Here is a 21,541-nt window from a genome sequence, read left to right as displayed (position 1 = left end):
ATTCAAATGCAGCTTATCTGGAACTCGCCGCTGCTAATCGGAATTACTGCCTGGAAGAAACAAGGATGCCGTTTCACTAAAGAAAAGTGACTTACAAAGGCAACATTGTTCTTCTGGTTTTCTAGTTTTTTTCTGTAGAAAACGCTGCCTTGCATTCAAACATTAAAGGATATGGCACTACAGAGGAATATTTCAATATGGCATCCAGGGCTTTACTTTGAAAACATTCATTTGCACATGAATGCCATGTACATACATATACATTTTATTTGATGTTGGAAACTGTATTTCTGATGGTTATAAAATGTAACATTTATCAATCAAATTGTCAAGCCTTTGCAGATACAAGAAGCAATCTCCCCTTTATTATTTACACACAGTTCATTCTTAATTACTGGTTTTATGTCCTTACATCCACCTGTTTAAATATAAGTACATAAGAGTACATAAGTCTGTACGGAAGAGGATCGAGCCACATGAGAATTATATGTATATTTTTTAGATCTGATCAAAAAGTGATTTTGTTTTGTTCTGAGATGAAGTCAGAATTCAAACAAAGAGGAAATATACGTGGCCCTAATCGTCATCCGTACAAAAGGAATTAAAGCCAATAATAATTATATTTGAACGTGAACCGGCTGGAGGCCCTAATCTTTTCCCCTTTTTATTTTAGGTATTAATATTCCCCCTTGACTTTTGTCTTTTTCTTACTTTTAATAATGCATAATTTAGACGAATGTGCAGCTCATAGTAAAACTGCTGTACCTGCTCTCTTGAGTTGAGTGTTAAGGTCAAACCCCCCCCCGGGACTGAGAATGAGAAAGGTTCAGGTTTGGTGAGGTAATGACCATGTAGCCACAGGGAGTCTCAGCGCGCAGGGGTGTGTGTGTGTGTGTGGCCCACAAGTAGCTGCGAACAAGCTCTTTGTGCCGTCATATCTCTCTGGTAGTTACCTCTGTAACTTCCCAACTGCTTTATCACTATCGAAAGCTCTAAGTGCTCCTCTTGCTTTGATACACTCTGAACCAATAATGAGGAAGAACTCAGAGCTCAATCAGCTTGTTTCCCAGGTACCTCGGCGAAAGCCCTGTGGCTAACAAGCCCTGACTTTCCTACTGTCAACCTGCAACGGAGCAATTAGCGTATCCCAAACACACACACACACACACACACACACACACACACACACACACACACACACACACACACACACACACACACACACACACACACACACACACACACACACACACACACACACACACACACACACACACACACACACACACACACACGCACCCTGAGCCCATCAGACTCCACCACAACGCATTAGCCATGTCAGTGTGTCCTCGTTGCAGTGGAAGTGTGGCATCGCTACTTATTTAACGCCCCAGGGAACACTCAAGCTTCCTCTGTAAATGGTCTTCTGAAAAAGGCGTTTTCCACCATTAAGAATCGCCCTGTCAGAGGTGTTCACTACACGGCAGTGCTGCTCCAACCGGCCCTTCGATGCCTGCGCGCTCAGTGTGGACAACGCACAGCTCCAGAGAGGGGGTGCGTTTTGGCTAGAACTGGCCTTCACACCAGGGAGCGGGCACCCATTTCCAAACCCCATGCTGAGTGCGTGGAGGGTTGTGTGTGTGGGCGGAGGGGGTGTGGCGTTAAGAGTGCGCGTGTTCCCCAGATGGATTTTGTGCTACGAAACTCAGCCAAACGCATGACTGGGTTTCAAACATGCGGACCGATATTGTCTTCAGAAAACAATCCTTTTAAGATTGTATTCACATTTTTTGTTGTGCTTGGATTCCACTTGGTTGACAGTCTTTACAATATAAGGACAAGCAGAACACGTGTTGTAAAACATTTGTGTGACTGTATTGAAAATGAATGGCACTTTTACTATCTCAAATCTCTAATTTGAATAAGTATTCAGCCCCGGCCGTCACTTCTTTGGCAGTGACTTCAGCATTGAGTCTTCTCTCTCAGCTCGGCATATGTGGATTTGGGGATTTTCTCTGATTCTGCCTTGCAGATTTAGCCAAGCTCAGTTGAGCTGTATGAGGAGCATCTTTGAAAAGATATCTTCGAATAATTCCACGCATTTTCCGTTGCTATCAATTCTGGGCTTCAGCTGGGCCACACAAGAACTTAAAAACAGGGATCAACATTAACTTCAAGGAATTAGCTCTTGGTTGCCAAACTGAAATTATATTTTAGTAACCTTATAGACTTAAGAAAATGTGCAGTTATCAGATTCATTATTGAAAAATGACAAAGTAAGGAACTGGTTGCCAATTTTTTTTTATCCTTATGATTGTAATAACATAAGGTTACATACATCACTACAAATGTAAAGCCTCATTAAAAGGAAGCTAGGTCTTTATTGACTCTTTAAAACAAACAGACATAAGAACTATAGAGAGCTTACAGTACCTTTCTACCATCCAGAGGCAGTGAGTTCCAAAGTATAGGGGCATACAATCAGAAGGCACTCTCATCCACACTTATATGGGACACATCAGGTTCATTTCAAACAGAAAGCAGTGGAGTGCCTCAACATAACATGAGTGCAAATCTCTGATCTAGGGAGAAGCAAAGCCATTTATAGCTTCATAAACAAGTGGAACAACTTTAAAACCGATTCTAAAGCATACAGGTAGCCAAAGCGTTTTTTGAGAATCCAAACTAGTTTTTGAAAAGGGAAATACAGTAGCTTAGTAACTAGTAGAGTTAGTAATTCACCATCTTTTCTTAGTTAACAAAGGTCTGTCTTTGGCAAAATGCAAATGCACAAGAGAGCAGGGAAGCACACATGCATGCAACAGATGGCTCCAGCCTTGTGCAGGCAGTGCATCTCAGACAGTGTCTTTGGTGTTTGACCTCAACCTGATCCAAAACACAAACACTCCTTCTCCCCTCCAAACGATGTGATGATAAAAGTCAAACGAGCCGTGCCCCGTCTGTCTGACCCTGCAGAAAGTTAGTCTCTCCGCCTCCCCTCACTGCACAATTGTTTACTTTTGTTGTACTTCTGTCCATTCCATGACCCTGTAGAAAGCCTTGCATAACAGAGCATTTACATATCATTCGCTGTGATAACTGCTTTCCATATACAGTGGCTGGCTGTCCACGGGAAAAAAGATTGTGCTGTGTGCGGCTGTGCGTGCTTGTGTTGCACGTGGGCGAGCTTGTTCACTTTGATACGCAGTTCAAAGTAGGATGGCATTATTTATTCATGCCTTTGTTGTTCTTATTTCCTCTGCGAGTCAAAAAATTCCTGGCGTTCCATTTTAGGCAGATCACGGCTAACTCCGGCACAGTCGATAAATCTCAGCCGAGTGAGTGTGCACACACATTAGGAGGTGCACTCTGTCAATACATCTTCCATCTCCACTGTTATTTGTAGGACCCTCTTGTCTCAGAGCCCCCTCCCTAACTGAGTTTCCAGTTATTTGCTGTAGGTCTGACATGATGTGTGTGTCTGTAATGATTCCTCCTCCTGCTGCAGCTGCTGCTCTTGAGTGAGGGTCCTAATGGGCAGGCAGGTGCCTTGGCTCTTGGCGACTGGGCTTGACGCCTCCATATTAGCCTTCCTCCACCCCCACTGCCTACAGCCATGCTGACCCACAGCGGTGCCTCAATTAGCCGGGGCCAGCAGAGCTGTCAGTGCCCTGTTGCTCCTGTCCACAGCGCTACAGTATTTATGTCATGCTATGGAGCTTTCACTATGTTGCATCTGCCAGCCCTTCTCTGTTGGGGGAGGTTGAGGGAGGGGTTTTTGAGGATGAGAGCTGTCCCCGAAGGCTGCAGCAGATCAATAATTGACTCGCTGATTGTTTGGCAGGAAGCTCTTCAGAAGATCCGTCAGAAGAACACCATGCGCCGCGAGGTGACAGTGGAGCTCAGCAGTCAGGGCTTCTGGAAGACCGGCATCCGCTCCGACGTCTGTCAGGTAACACAAAAAACACCGACATGTTCTGCACTGCATACTCCAAGATCTAACTCACACTGAGATGTTTGTACTCACTGATACACACAGGAATACTTACACAAATATACGTAACATTTACATAATATATACATAACTACAATCTAAGGAGTGTCGTTTTTTTTGGCTTAAAAATTGAATAAAGACACTTATTTTTAAAGTAAGGAAATTATTAAGATCAGAAATACAATTTTTTGGGATAAAATAATACAAAAAGTGTTTAAAAGGTTTCATTAGCAATTTTTTACATCTTCACAACAGACAAGCAGTGTAAAAAAAGGGTTTTAAAAAAGAAACATAAACAATAATATTAATTGAGCTAATAGATGGTGTATGATAAGTGGAATTAAAAAACATTAGTTGATTAATACCATCTTTTTTTACCATTGTGGTTTCCAAGACATCGATGTTGTAGGACAGTGTAAGTTTCATTACCAATCATTTTTAAAATGGTGAGCAATAAATGGACCCAATGTGCTCTCGTTGCAAATGCCCACTCACCTACTGACACCAATCTGCACTCTGGTACGGCTATTAGCACTGAATCTTACGCCAGGCTCTGTATCTGCAGGAAAAGAGTCTCGGCAATCTAAACAGCAGCCAGACCATGAACAGCCCTTGGAGTTATCAATAAAATATTAAAATCAATTCTGAAACCAACGGAGCCACTTCAGGGCACGTCAACACTAAGTGCTGTGGTCGTGTTTAATGGACAATTCTGCCTCCTTACATCCCTTGTTTTTGTGGGCAGCAAAGGACAATTAGTGAAGTCTTTTTTTTGGTGCACACACTTTGAGGTTTGAATATCCTCAAAGTCCTTGTTGAACATGTAATAACTTTGTAATACACCGCAATTATCCTCGTCACATACATGGAGAACTTCCACTCAGACGGACACACACCAGTGCTTATGGCCAGTCAGGGACTCGTCTTCTGATCTTTCTGCGCATTGCGTCACTTCTCCATTTAAAGTGTCAAAATCTGTGTAAAGAGAGTGGACTCCCACAGAGCCTCGGAAGCCATACCCCTTCATCAAGTGATGTGTCTGACGTGACATTTTATTTATACTTCACAACCACTCTGGTCTGTCGAGTGTGAATGTACCGTTATCTCTCCTCGTGCTCTTATTTACAGCAGCAACATAAAGCACGATGGGATTTCATCTCCATATGGTCTCTCCAGGGAAGTGGGACAACATGTGCAGATCAGAGTTATAAAGGCGGCCCTAATGAGACTTGAACCATAACCCTGAATGTGTTAGTGCCATGCTTTGCCCACTGGAACACACGCAGCTGCATTTGTCCGTGCATTTGTCAGTAAAAGTGTGCTTTAGTTCATAATTCTTTTATTTACTGTCTTTTCCAATATTTTCTGCCTGCTTCTCAGCAAAAATAATTGCCATCATCTTTTTCCCTCTAAAATAATTCCCACCCCTACGCGCAGCAAGGATACCCTACAGCTGATTTCACATTCGGAGAGGAATGACGGGAAGTTCTATCCCCGCAAACCAGACCTCTCTTACAGCAAGGTCTAGCGACGGAGGATCCGATCCATAATTGCCGCCCAATTATATTTGCTTCAAGCTGTACCGCCACGACTAATTGGTTCATGAATAATTTCCGTTCGAACTTCGGTGATGCACTCTGCACAACGTGTGACACAGACGAGATATAACGGCTAAACTGACCCATAGTTTCCCGATTCTCAAAAGCAGGATCTCGATTCGAACAGAACCAGCCCCCTCGTTACTCACTTCACTCGGACACACCGAGGTTGTTTCACTTGAAAGGCTCTGTCAAGGACCGGGCAGCACAACGGATTTATTTATTCATCAATGTATAAGGAAAAAAAGTTACAATTAAATCTTTCTTTTCTTTTTTCACTGCTTTGTCCCTGATCACATCTGAAGGCGATCAGTCGATTTTACATTTCAAGGGAAGGCAGCTTGTTTTCCTTTCTACATCAGAGAAAATAAGTGTGGGCAGCTCTCTCTTTCTGCCACAGTGCGGTGCATTGATTCATCACTCACTCGTTACGTTAATCAGCCTGCTTTTATATCACATAATCAACACAGTACATGGGTAAATACAACTCTCTCCATTTGTATCGATGGCAGCAGGTAGGCAGGAAGTGGATACAGTCCTTAATGCACATTTTAATTGGTATTGTTGACTATAAAACATTTATATTTCCCTATAACGGTCTTTAACATTAAGTAGGAGTATTGAAAGCCTTGTTTGAATACTTGTATTTTACTCAAGTTGCTTGTATGACAGTTCAAATGTGATGGAGTATAGGTTATTTAAAAAAAATGTTTTATATAATTTACATAGCAGTTAGTGAGGTTTTATATACTGTATGTCTATACCGTGTTATACAATTATATATTTTAAATATTTTTATACAATGTGATATATATTTTTGGTCAAATTGCCTAACCCTTTTCAAATGTTTCTACCCTGTGATTAACAAATGAATATGATTATATATAAGTCGAGACCATTTGATCACATTCCAGTTAATTAAATCATGATCCAGTGATTGAAAGTGCACTTTTTAAAATTCATTTCGCATATATTTCCGCCAGGGGAAAAGCAAAGTCAGACCACTGCTCCGCTGGGCCGGTGTCCAAACTGCCCAAACATCATCCGTGACACTAAATTAGACATTCCCCACCTTTTAATTAGCAGAGTATCAACTCTAACAGCCCCCACTTCTCCTCTGTAACACACACACACACACACACACACACACACACACACACACACACACACACACACACACACACACACACACACACACACACACACACACACACACACACACACACACACACACACAGAGTCACTCCGACAGTCATCAGAACAGGTCAGGAGCTCTAGACACGACCAGGGCCTGGCTCTGTTAATTGGCTGCTTAACAAAGCCTGGGGAGTGTGTCACCGCGGCCCTTTTGACGGCCCGGGGGCTCCCCCCCCCCCCCCCCCCCCCCCCCCAGCAGCAGCACTAATTAAAACATGCATGGCTCTCATGTGGTGGCACGGGGTTAATGTGTGTACACCAGCCTTTGCTACAATTCCTCAGCCACCACTTACACCCGACTTGATAAGCCCCCCCCCCACTAATGATTCTGTAGATTGGCTCTCTGACTGAGAGTGAGAATACTCAGTGGTCAGCAAATTAGCCTGTTGCTGTTCCTTCTCACAATCCCCCGTCGATACGCGCTCCTCCTCCCCCTCCATTTTCACTTTTTCTTTCACTTTGTTGCGCCGAAACTTTCCCCCTCCCCTCTTTAATACATGAGGGTCAGAGGGGGCTGTCAGTGTGTGTCCGAATGTAAGAGTGTCAACATGTCGAAATGGTCTTCGATTTCACTGTCCTGTCCAAATGTGAATTTCCCTCCTTTCTGTCATTCCCTCTCACAGCGCTGCGATTGGGTTTTTGATTATTTCATCTCTCTCTTGCAGAGCACCACTTAATAAATAATGACCGGCTGATTGATTTCTCCCCGCCTGTTCCCTCCATCAAGCCCTCTCCCTTTCTTTCAATCTCTTCATCACACTTTCTCTCAAAACACGCTCCGCAAGCACATCTCTCATATAAGTCATGATTCCTATTCTCTATCTCTTCCTGTTTTTTTTCCCCTTTCCAATTGTGTCTCCCTTTGCTACCTTCTCACTCGCAGTTTTTTTCTGATAGATCTCTCTGTCCCCTACAGCACGCCATGATGCTGCCTGTTCTCACCCATCACATCCGGTACCACCAGTGTCTGATGCACCTGGATGAGCTGATCGGCTACGTCTTCAAGGAGCGCTGCCTCCTTCAGGTAAGGCACAGTCACGACAGCTCCTTACTCACAAAGTGCGAGCCAAGCTGCACTATTTAAAGGCTGTCATAGTTGATCACTAACAGGATATAGGTAGCCAAATCCCTGGGGTTCTCTCAGACAGGGTGCAATGTACAGCCAGTTAGATAGCATGATACAAAAAAAAAGTTTTGTGCAGAGATCCAGCGTTTGCCTCATTACCGTGCCCAGTCCACCTCTGCAGGGATAGTTCAGGTGGAAACCGGAGCTCAGAAGTCAACTAAGGTAACCCACACACCGGCCTGAGTCACATCTCTGCAACGAGCCGCTCGGGCCCGCTGTGAGCCGCGGTGACAGTAGTCAGGACAACAACAGCCTCCTCCGTAACGCCAGCTTCTCCCCTGTCGGGTCTGCAGCCTCAAGCTGTGTGTTCCTGTAGCAAGCCCCCCGGCCGCCTCCAACAATATCGAAGAGCTGTCATGACCTGATACATTAGAAATCAATGTGTTGTAGCCTATACATAGTTAAAAAGGAGAAGGATGCATTAAGATTCGCTCAATGCTCCGTGTGTGTCTGCGCGTGTTCGCACGTATCGATCGGAGATTGACCTTTTTGTCGTTTGTATAATGACGACCCATCATTACGAGCGTTAAAAAGGGAACGCTGAGCCGCCGCGAGGCCACCCGACGGACGACAGGCTGCGTGGCTTTCATCGAGGAGACGCCAATTTGAGCCTGAAATCTGCCGCCTCTCGAGAGAATTTAATGGGTCTGTCCCCCCCCCCCCTCTACTCTCATTCAATTCCTTCATCTTTCAAAAGAGACAAACAAAAGAAAAACAATCAGTTTGATCATGACAGCTCCCATACAGTCCTCTGCAGTGTGTTACCTGGCTGTCTGTCTCCATCGCAATTCTATCCACTTAAGTGTGAACACCATGACACTGCTGTTTGTGTGTTTGTGTGTGTGTGTGTGTGTGTGTGTGTGTGTGTATATATATGTTTGTGTGTGTGTGTTCATAAAGCCAAGGCTGTCAGCGGTTCACCACTTCTGGGACTGAAATGACCCAAAGAGGGAGCCATCATTGCTTGGCTTACAGTACATTCCTCGTATACTACACACGCACACACACAGCGACTAATGTCCCACAGAACACACACTCTGTGCCCAGATAGGTTTGGACAGGACGGCTGCATGAGTGCGACGGTGCTTCTTCAAAAAGCCCTCTCTGAGTCAAACTGATTTCAGATCTGCCATCACATCCCATTTCCCCTTTTCTGATGACATGATCATATTTAATCAGAGGAATGTTTTCCTGTGGCAGGTTATGAGAAGAGCTGGGGCTAACAAATATTTTAGTAATCACATATTCTATGGACTATTCCTTGATAGAGTAAAAAATAAATTGTGTAAGAAATACTATAGGTTTTATAAAGAAGCAATATTACATTTTCAAAAGAGACCTTAAGACTGATCCACTTAATGGTTTCCTTTTTAGCTAAATCTACATTTGTATTGCTTGATTGCATTACATAATATTATCTAAATAAAATAACAACAGGCACTTCTGCAGCTCCCTGGAATTAACATTAATCAAAGAGTGTTACTCGCTAAACAGAGTATACCTTGTACAAGTCTAAAGTGTTGCACATGTTTTGACATTTCTATTTTGACACATTTAACACACACTGAGTGTTAATGAGACATACTGTGGGTTACACTTAAAGGGGTATTTCTGCTGAGGAACAGGCTGTCATTCTTGGTTTGGGGGCAGTGGAAGAGCTATTTCAGAATGGGATTTTTTGTTCTGGCTTTGAAGGTTAATGAGCTGTACTCCCATTAAAGGCAAGCTATATTTTGCTTCGAAGAGATGAAAGCAGCAGATCATTCGGGAAACAGAGTTTTGTGGGTCTGCACAGAAATCAATCCTTGTTTCCAGCTCGCACTGTAATTTAATGAAATCATATCTGGGAATCAAACACGCAGGGAGAACACATGTCAGAAGTGTATGATCACTGTGTACATTCAGTCAGTTAATCCATTGGACATCACTCGATTCTCTGTGCAGCCACACACCTGCTATTTCACTACAGAATGGCAATGTGATCTTTGCATGAGGCAACTTCCAAAAAAGACAGGCAGAGAGCGGGAGCCTCTGCACTCAGACCCCCCCCCCCCCATACCCGCCTGGCTCCAGTGGTGCCGCGGCCCTTTGAAGCTCCTCTTCTGAGAGCCTCGCTGTTAAACATTTAACATTTAAAACTGGGGTAGGGGCAGGTGGGTTGGAGATGAAGAGACATGTGTTCATGGTCGCCACATGCTCCAGCATCCCAACATCCACCAGACCCTCGTAATCACCCTCCTCCCCGTTGCTCCATCCCCGTCCCTCACTTTTGACCCATGCTGACAGGATGAGAGGCATCACAGAAGATCTCAATAATTTATCCGTACAAGTCCTCGGCCCCGGCTCGCATGCTTTTGTTTGTGTGCCCCCACCATCAAGGCTCTTCACTGAGTGCCAGGGTCTTTTATGCTTTTTCGTTATTCAGAATGTTATTCATACCCAGCCATAGGATTGGGACGCCCGTCTATTTCATGCATTTTACAGGCTTTAACATGTGCTTATATTTCTGAGCATGTTTGAATATTCCAAATGTTGGATATTACATAACAATGCAAGGGGATGGCCTTTTTATAGCAATGTTACATAAGGGCTGCACACCCAGCTGTTAAAGGGAACATTCGCCCCAAAGATGACCATTTGATATCAATAACACTTCCCACAACTTTGTTTTTCTCGCTTGCTTACACAATGAACCAAGAATCAAGAAAAGTCTTCATGAATTCAAACCAATGGGTTATGCGCTAAGAACTCAAAATACTACCGTAAGGCCAATGCAACTACAAACAAACGTATGCGATTCCTTTAACATAAACAAATCTGATATTTCAATATTTGATTCCAGTCTCTTTTCTTTACCCCCGAGTCTTCATCTACCTGTGCATATCCAATAATGCAGCGCACGGTGATAAAGAGCTTTTCTGTTTGCCCATCAGTTTCTCCGCGTGTGGGTTCAGGAACACGCTTTCCACTCAAGTCTGCCGCTCCCGACTGACTGATGATGTTTACTCCCATTTAGCCAAAGGCAGTTGAGCAGCAGCTGAGGCAGTGATCACTAAATCCAAATCCCCTCCGATACGTTACGCAGTCATTATGTTGACAGGAACAGTTGCAGACGTCAATCCGCCCCACAGATTCAACTTAAAAGCCAATACCGTTGTCGAATGTTGTCCGTAACTGTGATGGACCTGCGGTGTTTACAGAGTGTGTTCTTTTTGATGGGATTCCTGTCGAGTACCCAAATCTGTAGTTGAGGCTGTGTAGTAGGTGGTCATCGACTTCTGTCTGACATTCGCACAACGGGAGTCGAATGTGGAAATAGACATTTGGTGTTGTTTTTATTTATTTGTATCAAACTGTCAACACGGCGCTGAGAATTGCTAGATTTATTTTTGTGTCATGTCAAATAACTCGCTTTCTTTCTTCTTAACCACAGAAAAAAATACAATTGCTGTTGAATCTGTCGCCTCGCTGTTCAAGGCAACAAAGCTGAAGGCCTCTTGAGCAACTATAAATATTGAAACCTCTCTGTTAACTTTTACATATATATCTCATTGGAGCTTGAAATTGATTTGAAGTTGGCTGAAAGGAGACAAGCATTTTGAAAAGCAAGCCCCGGGGGGAGAGTAGTCTGAGTTTTCTTTCGTGTTTTTTTGGCTGAGATTAACATTCTACTAATGTAAGATTGATAAAGGCTTGACATATCCTACTGAGCCCTATCTTTTGCCTTTTTATTCCCCGAGTGAATTTGAGATGTTCAGCCGCGGCAGTCTTTCTAGGCACAGCAGTTTTTCGTCCTTTTCAAACAAATCTGAATGTCGACTAATACGTTTCCTTCAGGCTTATTTCCCACTTTTGCCTGTCTTTACAGGTTTGAAAGTTAAAGTTATTAATTTTTATATAGACAACCTGACTGACGAAGAGGCATGAGGGAGCTTTCTCTTCCTGTGTCCTCACCTAAGCACCACTCCCTCTCTTCTGTTCCTTCGAGCGATTTCTGATCCGACATTATTAGACTGATTTGCTTTGAACTGTGTTACCGTTTGTAATTAGTCATTAGACAAAACGAGGAAATGGAACGCATCAGGCTCTGTTGATGGTATTCATGCAAATTAAGAATCTGGTTACGGTTGACTTTTTCAAAACAAATCGGGCCCTCGAGTCGTTTCCTAACCACTTTTCCTCAACCCTCAGTGGAAAAACACCATGGGCTATTAGGACTATAGGACTATTCATCAGGACTTAGGAAAAGAGACTGAACTGGGTGACGCCATCCTGATGCAACAGCTAATGTTATTGATTATTATATTGATGATTTGCCGTTCGCATACACATACGAACCCACTTATCAATCACGCACTCGTTAAACTGTTGAATTATGCAATTTTAAATGTTGCAGCCGCACAGACTTTGAGAAGCATTATCCTCTTTCCTTTTGTAAAGGATGATCCCAGTATCCTATGCTAAAGGATACAATAAAGGAAGCATTGAAGCTCCTTTCCTGTAATTTAGAGGATTCTAACAGATCTTATCATGGCTGCCAGTTGGCTACTACTTCCAGGCCATTTCAATCCATTGAGATCATTTGTAAGCAGAAGGGACTTTTCCATCGCGACCCTGTTCTGGCCCTTTCACCTTCTTTGAAAAGTGTCACCTCACCCCTCTTTGCAACTCTCTTCTCTCTCCTCCAGCTCGCCATGACTCACCCCAGTCACCACCTGAACTTCGGTATGAATCCTGATCACGCCCGCAACTCCCTCTCCAACTGTGGCATCCGCCAGCCGAAGTACGGAGACAGGAAGGTCCACCACATGTACATGAGGAAGAAAGGTGGGTCCCTCTTCCTTTTCATGCCAATTCTTCCCTGCCTTGTTTCTATTTTTACTGTCAAATGACCACTCTATCCCTCACCTCTCCCTGGGGACTTTCTTCCAGGAATCAACACATTGATTAACATCATGTCTCGGCTGGGGCAGGATGACCCCTCCCCCTCCAGGTAGGCCTCCTGCAGCCACATATCTGTTCACGCTACCACTGACCACAGGGGCAATCAAAGGGACAATCATTGTGATTAATACACCCAGCGGGCCTGCTGACAAGAAAATTAACTTGAACTGTGAGAGAATGGACATCACAGGGGAAATGAAATGAGCTCATTTTAAGAGCAACGGCTACTTATGATTGAACATGAGCTACTGTTATTCTCTGATGCGTGTTTGACCATCTTTCACACTACTTTTTCAACTTTCCTCCCCCCGTCCCGTCTCCTCCTCACCCCCAGGATCAATCACAACGAGAGACTGGAGTTCCTGGGTGATGCCGTAGTCGAGTTCCTCACCAGGTGAGAAAGCGCTCTCCGCATCTTTGATAGACACGTGCGCTAATTGAAGTCGACTACAACACTGTCGGCCTTTCTTCTCCCCCCCCCCCACACCTCACTTCATCTCTCCCTCTTTCTTATTGTCTACATCTACCCGTGTCTTTCACAACTACGCTCTCCTCCATACTTTCCACTCATTCAAGACAGTGATCTACTGGTAATTGGAAGCAGGGATGTAATTTCCCCCCCCCACTACCTCTTTTTAACGGGCTGAAATTCTCCATGACAACTTGCAATTAGCTGTCTAGGATTGCTGTCTGGAATGCTGACTGTGTTATTGACTCCCAGGTGAGTGTGGACGCTGCTGCCCGGCACTTACCCGAGCACAGTGCTAATTATGAGATGCTATTATTAATCTCACACAACCTAGCGAGGCAGAGCCCACCAACCCACTGTACCTCCTCATCAGGGTGGAACCTGAAAACACAAGAAAAGGGCTTTTTTATTTCTTGCTCAGGACTTAATTTTGTATTCTTTCCCTTAAGAGAAATTCATAAATTATTCATCAACAAGTTTGTCTTATATTTAATAAAGTAATAAAGAGAGTCCCAACATATTTGAAATCAATCTCAAATTGTAGGAACAGAGCAACCACAAGTGGATAAATAAGTTATGTTTCCAGAACACAGCTAACAGTCCCTTCATATAAAAGAAAGCAAAACAAGCCAACCAATCCTACCCATACATTCTCTTAGACACAGGGTGTTTCTCAATGTCGGGGAAGGATGCTCCAGAGCCACTATTTCAAGGATGCTACGTCATCGAGACCCGCCGAACGACTGTTCCAATGGCCAGGATGCTTGGAATTCTACCGAGGCCGGTGTCCTTCGTTGCGGGAAATTTCGAGCCTGCACATGTATCCTCCGCAGTTTTAAAATCCCCACAATGCTTTGCGCACGGACCGATTTCCAAATCTTTGGCGGAAATCGCACTCCATTTAAGGCGGGGCCTCTCATATGACACACACCTGCACATCTGTTCCACCATTCTTCGTTTTCCGAGGCTAGGAAGGATTCTTGCCTCGCTTCTGAAGCAACTGAGGCACATGTGCTACCAAGGAAGCGTCCTCGACATTGAGAAACACCCACTGTCTAAACATTCCCACCATTAAACCATAACTTCCTCTACTACTTAACCATATATATTTGATCTGACTTCCTTTTGCCAGACAGCATTTCTTCTACTATAAACAACTCATTTGTAGCCTTGTATGCCAACACTTCACAGCCTGAATGAATTTTGTCACTGAGTTACACAGGACACTGCTCCCGCTCCTTTCAGCAGGGACAGTGTTACAAAAAAGGTGGTTATCCTCTGTTCCTCTTGTTATCTCTAACCATGTTTTGCCTTCCTCTGCCTCCCTTCTTTGATTGTTAGCGTCTGACGAGACATGCTTGGCCTACGCTCTGGCCCTCTGAATTATTTATCAGCCTCTTGTCCAGTTAAATGGGTACAGCAGATCCAGCCAACTGCCTTGTGCACCTCCAGTGAGCACGGTCCTCAGAGGCTATCTGTGCCTCTGCTATCCAGCCAACAGAATATTTTGCACATTTAAATAGCCCTAACACAGGGAGTAAGTGTCGGACAGAAGGGGTTACGGCCTGTTTAAAAAAAAAAGAAAAGAAAGTCCACTGACAATATTTGTGTTCCTTCTTCTGGAAAAGTTAAAATGTAATTAGGAGTACATAAGTTCAGGTGCATTTTTAAATTAGTAATGATTATTAAAGATGAAAGCCTGACGGGCAAACCAGAAGTCTTCTTTGGAATAAGAATACAGTGTTTTGAGTTAATATCACTTGAATTTTTTCGCATTTTTCTCCCATCAGATTGAGAACCACTGCTGCTGAACTTGTGAATGAATAAGTTTCAGAGTTAAGAGAAAGAGATCCAGCTTTCATGTCCACTTAATGAAGCTTTGATGTACGGCACGCTCCGTGAGGTCGATAGTTCACTGCTTTAAAAAAAAAAAGGAAGGCCTTTTTCTCTTTGAAACAACATCTTCTGATTCAAATACACAATGTTCTCCTAAATGAAGAGAACCATGTAGCCCAGTTAGCCACTCTGTGTGACGGACACTTCATCCAGCGAACCAGAATCTCTGCTATAATTATTTTTCATTGCACACAAGTGTTTTTTATTAATTCCAAGTGCTTTGTTTACACACTGAGACCACAATAGCCTGACAAATATACCTGTCATGAATTTGGAAAACAGAGCACCACCTGCTTTCCTCTCTTTGCATTGATTAGAAATGACTGAATTAAATGGCCTGCTTTAATTCAAATGAAATCAAATGATACGCCGCGGTTAGGGAGACGCTGGACCGTAATGAAAATGGAACTTGCTCGCCCGGAACCCAGCTGTGGAACCACTGAAGCGTCCACTGGACCTCTCTGGGATCCAACACAGACCTGGAAAGGCTTCAATATCTGGAAAATTAATTAGGAGGTCTTGTCAAAATTGGTATATCCACGATGAGGCGATTAAAAAAAAAAAAAAATTTAGTAACCGTTTTTATCTTACCACATAATTAATTAGGGAAAGTTGTACAACACCTTTCTTCATTGGAAATTCTCATTTGTGTTCGATTTGCCCACTTTACACAGTAAATTGTGTGTAAAGTTGTCTTACACTTGACTCTATGATGAATGGCAGCAAGAAAGTGTTTTAAAACGCCCAAATCAAACTTGCTTTAAGCTGTAGCTCTCCTGCTCTCTAACTTAAAATGTCTCCAAACCGTTAAATCTGACATCAAGTGACTTGTACTTGAACTTTTCTTTTTTCTGTTAATGTCTCCATCCACAGTGTCCACTTGTACTACTTGTTTCCCGGTCTGGAGGAGGGCGGCCTGGCCACCTACAGAACAGCCATCGTGCAGAACCAGCACTTAGCCATGCTAGCCAAGGTAAACCGGTAACCCGTACCTGTGAAAGGTCTGCGAACTGACAGGAGAAAAATGTCTGAGACAGTATTCTTTTTTTCTTGTCCTGCCGTTATGACATCGCCTCTTTTTAAGGGGACACTTGGGAAAAGGGTAATTTTGTCTTGCTGCCATACCTTACCTTTTTTTTCTGCCCCCTCAGGTTTGTAATTGGAGTTAAAAGGTTGTTGTTTTGGAGTGCTAGACTAGTGCGGCTTGGGTCCCTATGGGCCCCTAGAAGTCTTCCTGAAACACTCTCCAGTTCCTGTTATCGCTGGGCCCCCTTTCTTCCCTCCTTCCCTCTCTCGCTGGCAGCGCAGTACAGCCAAGCCGCACTCACTGGCACGTTTGTAAAGAACACAACAATAATCGTCCCGTGATGTGGAGAAAGCAATTAAAAGCTTCAATCTTTCATGTTGCTCCCCGCTGAATACAAAGATGCAGCCGCCCGAATCTGCATTAGTGCTGTGTAGCAGTTTGGCTTGTTTCAATTTGCCGCTCGCGGTAAAGTGAGTGTGATACAGTGCTCAACGTTGCCAAATTGTTTACCAGGCTCCTCTAAAGCCGTCTGCTCAAGAACACTCACAATTATCTTTCAAAAAAATATCTTCAGCGAGCTACGGCACAATCCACCACTTCACTTGGAAGGCTTAAAAGTCAGACCGGGTTCCCTCTGAGTTTGAGTATTTATGAATTGTGATTTAATTTGTGTGTGCAATCACAGGGGGTGGGATACCACCAACAGTTATCAGCCATAATTAAATAGCACCCTGACTGTTTTTTGCCGGGTATTCCTCTGTGGTGCACTGCCAGGAAAATCAAGTTGGGCTACTGTTGAAGCGGCTCAAAGAAAAAGTTTCAGAAAGTTTGACTGACCCAGAGTCCCAACCAACACAGCATTATTTACAGCAGGACATTTCCATATAGCAATTATTTTTTAGCCTATTTTGCATGAAGAATTGCTTCAACAAATAATAATTGTACTTTGTTGTGAAGATGTTTTCTGTCGTTAGAGTAATCAATTAGCCAACTATTCATTGCAAAACTAGCGACAACAAAAGAAAAAGATATAATCGCACAATGACAGTACTGGTAGTAGAATATTGTAAAAATACCATATTATGTACTATTTAGCGTTTTTGTAAGTACTATAGTAAATGATATGTCTTTATTTTTTGAAGAGGCCCTATGCTTTTTGGAGTTTTCCCTTTCCTGTAGTGTGTTATATAGGTTTCTGTGCATGTCAATGGTCTGCAGAGGCTATAATCCCAAGTCCTCCCCCGCCCCCAATGCCTGAAACGCTTCTATTTGTTTACCTCCACAACATAGTGACATCACTAAAGGTGAAAAAGGGCACAGGCACAAAATACAAATATGAATCGGACAATGTGCAAAATGGCGCCCCTTTAACATTAATAAGGTGGTTGGTGGTGTAGCCTGGTGAGTAATTCTCCGTTATGCAAACTTATACTTCTAATGTATTTTATTGCGATAGGTGCTTAACCAGTATAAGAGCTTCCTACGCTTTGTACAGAATGAAGGTCACCACTGTACTATTTCACCATTTATCTAGGGATTATCCAGCATGTCCGTGTGTGTGTTAGCCAGTATGTTTCTGTTTGTGTGTGTGAACATTTTGCTCCTGTCCTGGCTTAGTGCATCATGCCACAGCTGGACAACACATGGGCACATCTGTCAGTGCCATGAAGTAGAACCTTTTCCAGCAAGGGCAGGCAATCTTTTTCATTTCCCCCGAGTTTTCTGGCCCCCTTTCCCCCCCCCCCCCCTTGTTTTCCATAGAGAGCCTATGAAAATGTGCAATACCAAAAAATGCTATTACTTTTTCAAGAGGCTATTATCGAGGTGTCGGTGTCGGCGCACTGATATGAATGTGTTTGTCTTTTTGCAGAAACTGGAGTTGGATCGCTTCATGCTCTACGCTCACGGACCCGATCTGTGCCGGGAGTCGGACCTGCGGCACGCCATGGCCAACTGCTTTGAGGCTCTTATCGGTGAGATTCCCACGGGACCGAAGCAGGGATGATGGGTGTGCGGGGGAACAAAAAAGAGAATTGCATTTGAGTGAACTAAATATGTAAATCTATTCCTAAAAGGCTAGATTTACATATAGTGAAAACAAATAGCGTCTCTCCGCTCCTACAAACACAACACAAAATTAAGTAGGGTTTTAATACTGTCATTTGACTCAAATGAGGTTTTGCTGGACTTTGCAGCAGCACGTAGGCATTTACATCGTTAATGCTGTCCTGCATTAATGGCTTTAATCACCTGCTAACTTCAGGTGCTTTGAATAAAATGGAATCTTTTAATAGTTTAGCTCAGTGTGTGTTAGGCTGCGCAAAAAGCTGCAGTGGATCTCCCATTAGGCCCTGGAAACATTACACACTTCATTGATCTCGGGAGGTGTGGTTTGACCTCTGGCTGGACGAGGCAATCCCCGGAGCAACACACACACACACAGGCTCGCTATTCGTCTCACTGGCAGCCCAGCGCTGGAGTTTGTGCAGTGATTAGGACCCCGTGCTTAAAACCATACACACACAGAACTCTTGGAGGGGACCGAAGCCCTCTCTCCATGCGACCCCATGGGCAGCGCTAAGCTAAGCCTCGCTCTCCGAGAGCTGCAGAGTCGGCAGCTTTCCTCATCTTATCCCCATCTTGATTGAACCAGTGCAGCCATGTCTGCGCTCCCCCGATGATAGATACGGGAAGTGGGTGGCTTTAAAAAGAGACCCTCCTTCCCCCTGCACCAAAACAGCAGTGCGTGGGGAAAGTGCTGACTGGCACCACGGCCCCCTGTCGGCCCCGCGGCCCCCGAACTTGTTACGGGTTCATTATCGGCAGAGACTGAGCCGTAATCTATTCTGTCCCGTGGCTGTCGCTGTCGCCTCATCGCCGCACACACCCGAGCGAAGCAGCGGGGCCAGGAAACCGGACGGCCCTATTTTCTTTTTTCCCTTGCCTTTTTTCATATTTCAACTTAATAAAAAGTGATGAATAAACAGCTGTTATGAAGGAACCTGTGAGAAAACCGCTGTCAGAGAGCACCCTGCAGTGATGGGTTTTAGATAACTAACTCCAAAATATCACCCCACCCCCCGTTGCACTACAGACACACATGCTGAGGGGCAAAACATGCACACATACGCACTTTCAAAGTCAGTCGAATTGCGAATGCCGTCTGATGTTGCCTCTCCTTTCTCTTAGACTTTCTTCATCTTCATTTCAGTTTTTTTTTTAGCTCAAACGCCTCCTTTGAGACCTTGTCGTTGAGCCGTCTATCCGTCTCCGCGCTCCCCTGTCTCAGCCTTACTCTTTATGTCCCTTTGCGTTCCTCTAACTTGTGATCTCGAGTTTGGGTGTTATTAGGTGAGATATGTGCCACGCAGACGATGAGTCATCATGTCGCTCTGTCATCTCCAACCTCCTCATCCCCCAGCCCCTGCTACTGGAGTAGAGCCTTTTCTCCTCACAACACAAACTTGCATCGCTCACACGGTAAGATGATGCGTGGGGCCCACAAACGCTGTCATGTCATCCTCGCGCACGCCTCTCTATCTGACAAAGACATCAACCACCGCTCTCCTAAAAGCAGCAGGCGCCACATCAACAGACATGCACTTGCAGACGTGTCGCTGCCTTGTTGTCTGAAGGTACCATCTCTTTTTTCTTTTTCTTTCTATTTCATCCGGTTTATTTCCTCTATGCGTGGAAATCAAATGGGTCTTTTTTCGCACACTGAAAGTTCTGATGGAGTATGACATGCTCATAATATTTCCAAGGCCCTCCGACGGCTTACTATGCATGTTTCCTGACCTTTGTTTTATTTGTTTCCTTGCCACAGTGACCATTGAACCTGGGCTTTGTTGGAAATGGCAGATAATCTCCTGCTTTGCATGGGCAAAGCTTTTCCTCCATGAAGCCGAGAATGTATCTACTAACCCCGAGGCAGGGCCATTCTCTAGCTCGAGACACAGAGAGGGAACGAGAGCCAGAGAGCTGCAGAGGGAGAGCAGTAGAGGAATGGAAAGCAAAGGCATCTGCAATGCAAATGGGTGCCCTGCAACCCTGAATAATTCAAAGTGTTGAATGGAAATCTTGCTTTTCTGATCCACTGTCATTAACTTCTGCTGGAGTGGGCCATTCTCATTTGGGCTCTTTTGCCCTGCGCACCTCCCATTCTGTACCACCCCCTCTCCCTCTGTACTATTTGCCCACTTTTCCTCTTTAGAAGCCGCTTTCCCCCCCCCCCCCCCTCCCTCTGCTTATTCATAGAAACTCTGCACGCCTGTTGCCCTGCCGTTTCCCTCACAGGTCTTCTTCACTGATAAGCCTTCGTCGCTTCCTTCCCTTTCCGAACAGTCTGAAAAGAATTGAGAGAAGAAGAAAAGAGGCCTCACTCTGTTTTTATGGCCCTAATTTCCTTGTACAGTTGATCTGTGGATTATACGCTGCCAGCAGCCATGGGGGATACAGATGGTGAACCTTTGTGAGGGCCCTCTCTAAGCTCTTCCTATTAAAAGAACGGAGAGAAAGGATTATCTCTCACTTGCTGAATATCAGATTCATACACAATGCAGCCGGTGTATTCATTGAGCGAGTACTGCTTCCTTTGTTAATTGCTGCAGTGGTGGAGTTGGTTTCTTGCGCGCACTCTTTTTTTGTTTCTCTTTCTTACCCCCCCCCCCCCCCCGCTCTAAACGTCATTTTTGAAAAGTAAGATGTTTGATGTTACAATGCTCTCAGCCTGCCTTTGTCGGTGCTGTAGTAAAAAAAAAATGTTTTGGTTTCTTCTTTTTTTTTACTTGAATGTGTTGCTTTCTGTGTCCGTCTGCTGTTTCAGTCCCCATTGGACCGAGAGGGAGCGGCTTAATATATTATTTGATGGATTAGAGCCTGAGCGTTTTTGAATAATTCATTCTAGGTTATTAATGTGACTGTCAGCCGCTGGTGTTTCATATGCCCCTGACTCTGGGTTTTTATTGGTCACTGAAAGCCCACAGACATTGGAATTCTATTCCTAAACATAACACTGTACAGTCGGCATGGCTGTCTGCATTACACTTGTGACAGATGTGGAGATTCATTAATGGCAGGCCTTCTATGGCCTTGAATGATATCCTCTACACAGTACTGCAAGAAAAGTTTTGATTGATCACTTCCAGTTTGGGTTCCATTTGACTCTAGTATCATTTTTTTTGTTCAATACAAAAAGTTTGGAAAGTCCCCTTATTCTTTAAGCTAAGTATCCAACAAATCTACAAGGGAACGATTGCAAAGAACAGTGCAACAGTGACCATTTATCAAA

At 44.1% G+C, this 21,541-nt stretch overlaps 1 protein-coding gene across 3 annotated transcripts in view; it reads left to right on the top strand.

The window, feature by feature from the left end:
* Positions 1-21,541, top strand: part of drosha (drosha ribonuclease III) — an 83,106-nt gene that overhangs the window by 21,833 nt on the left and 39,732 nt on the right. For all 3 annotated transcript variants that reach the window (XM_079661264.1, XM_079661263.1, XM_079661265.1), the window contains exons 16-22: positions 3,845-3,952; positions 7,706-7,813; positions 12,604-12,742; positions 12,848-12,908; positions 13,194-13,253; positions 16,098-16,197; positions 18,122-18,224. In XM_079661264.1, the coding sequence (XP_079517390.1) occupies positions 3,845-3,952; positions 7,706-7,813; positions 12,604-12,742; positions 12,848-12,908; positions 13,194-13,253; positions 16,098-16,197; positions 18,122-18,224 (679 nt within the window). The remainder of the gene's footprint in view (positions 1-3,844; positions 3,953-7,705; positions 7,814-12,603; positions 12,743-12,847; positions 12,909-13,193; positions 13,254-16,097; positions 16,198-18,121; positions 18,225-21,541) is intronic.

This window comes from Notothenia rossii (assembly GCF_949606895.1).
Source record: "Notothenia rossii genome assembly, chromosome: 12".
Lineage (NCBI taxonomy): Eukaryota > Metazoa > Chordata > Actinopteri > Perciformes > Nototheniidae > Notothenia > Notothenia rossii.
The sequence above is the reverse complement of the archived record's forward strand: the minus strand, read 5'-3'. Positions and strand labels throughout refer to the sequence as shown.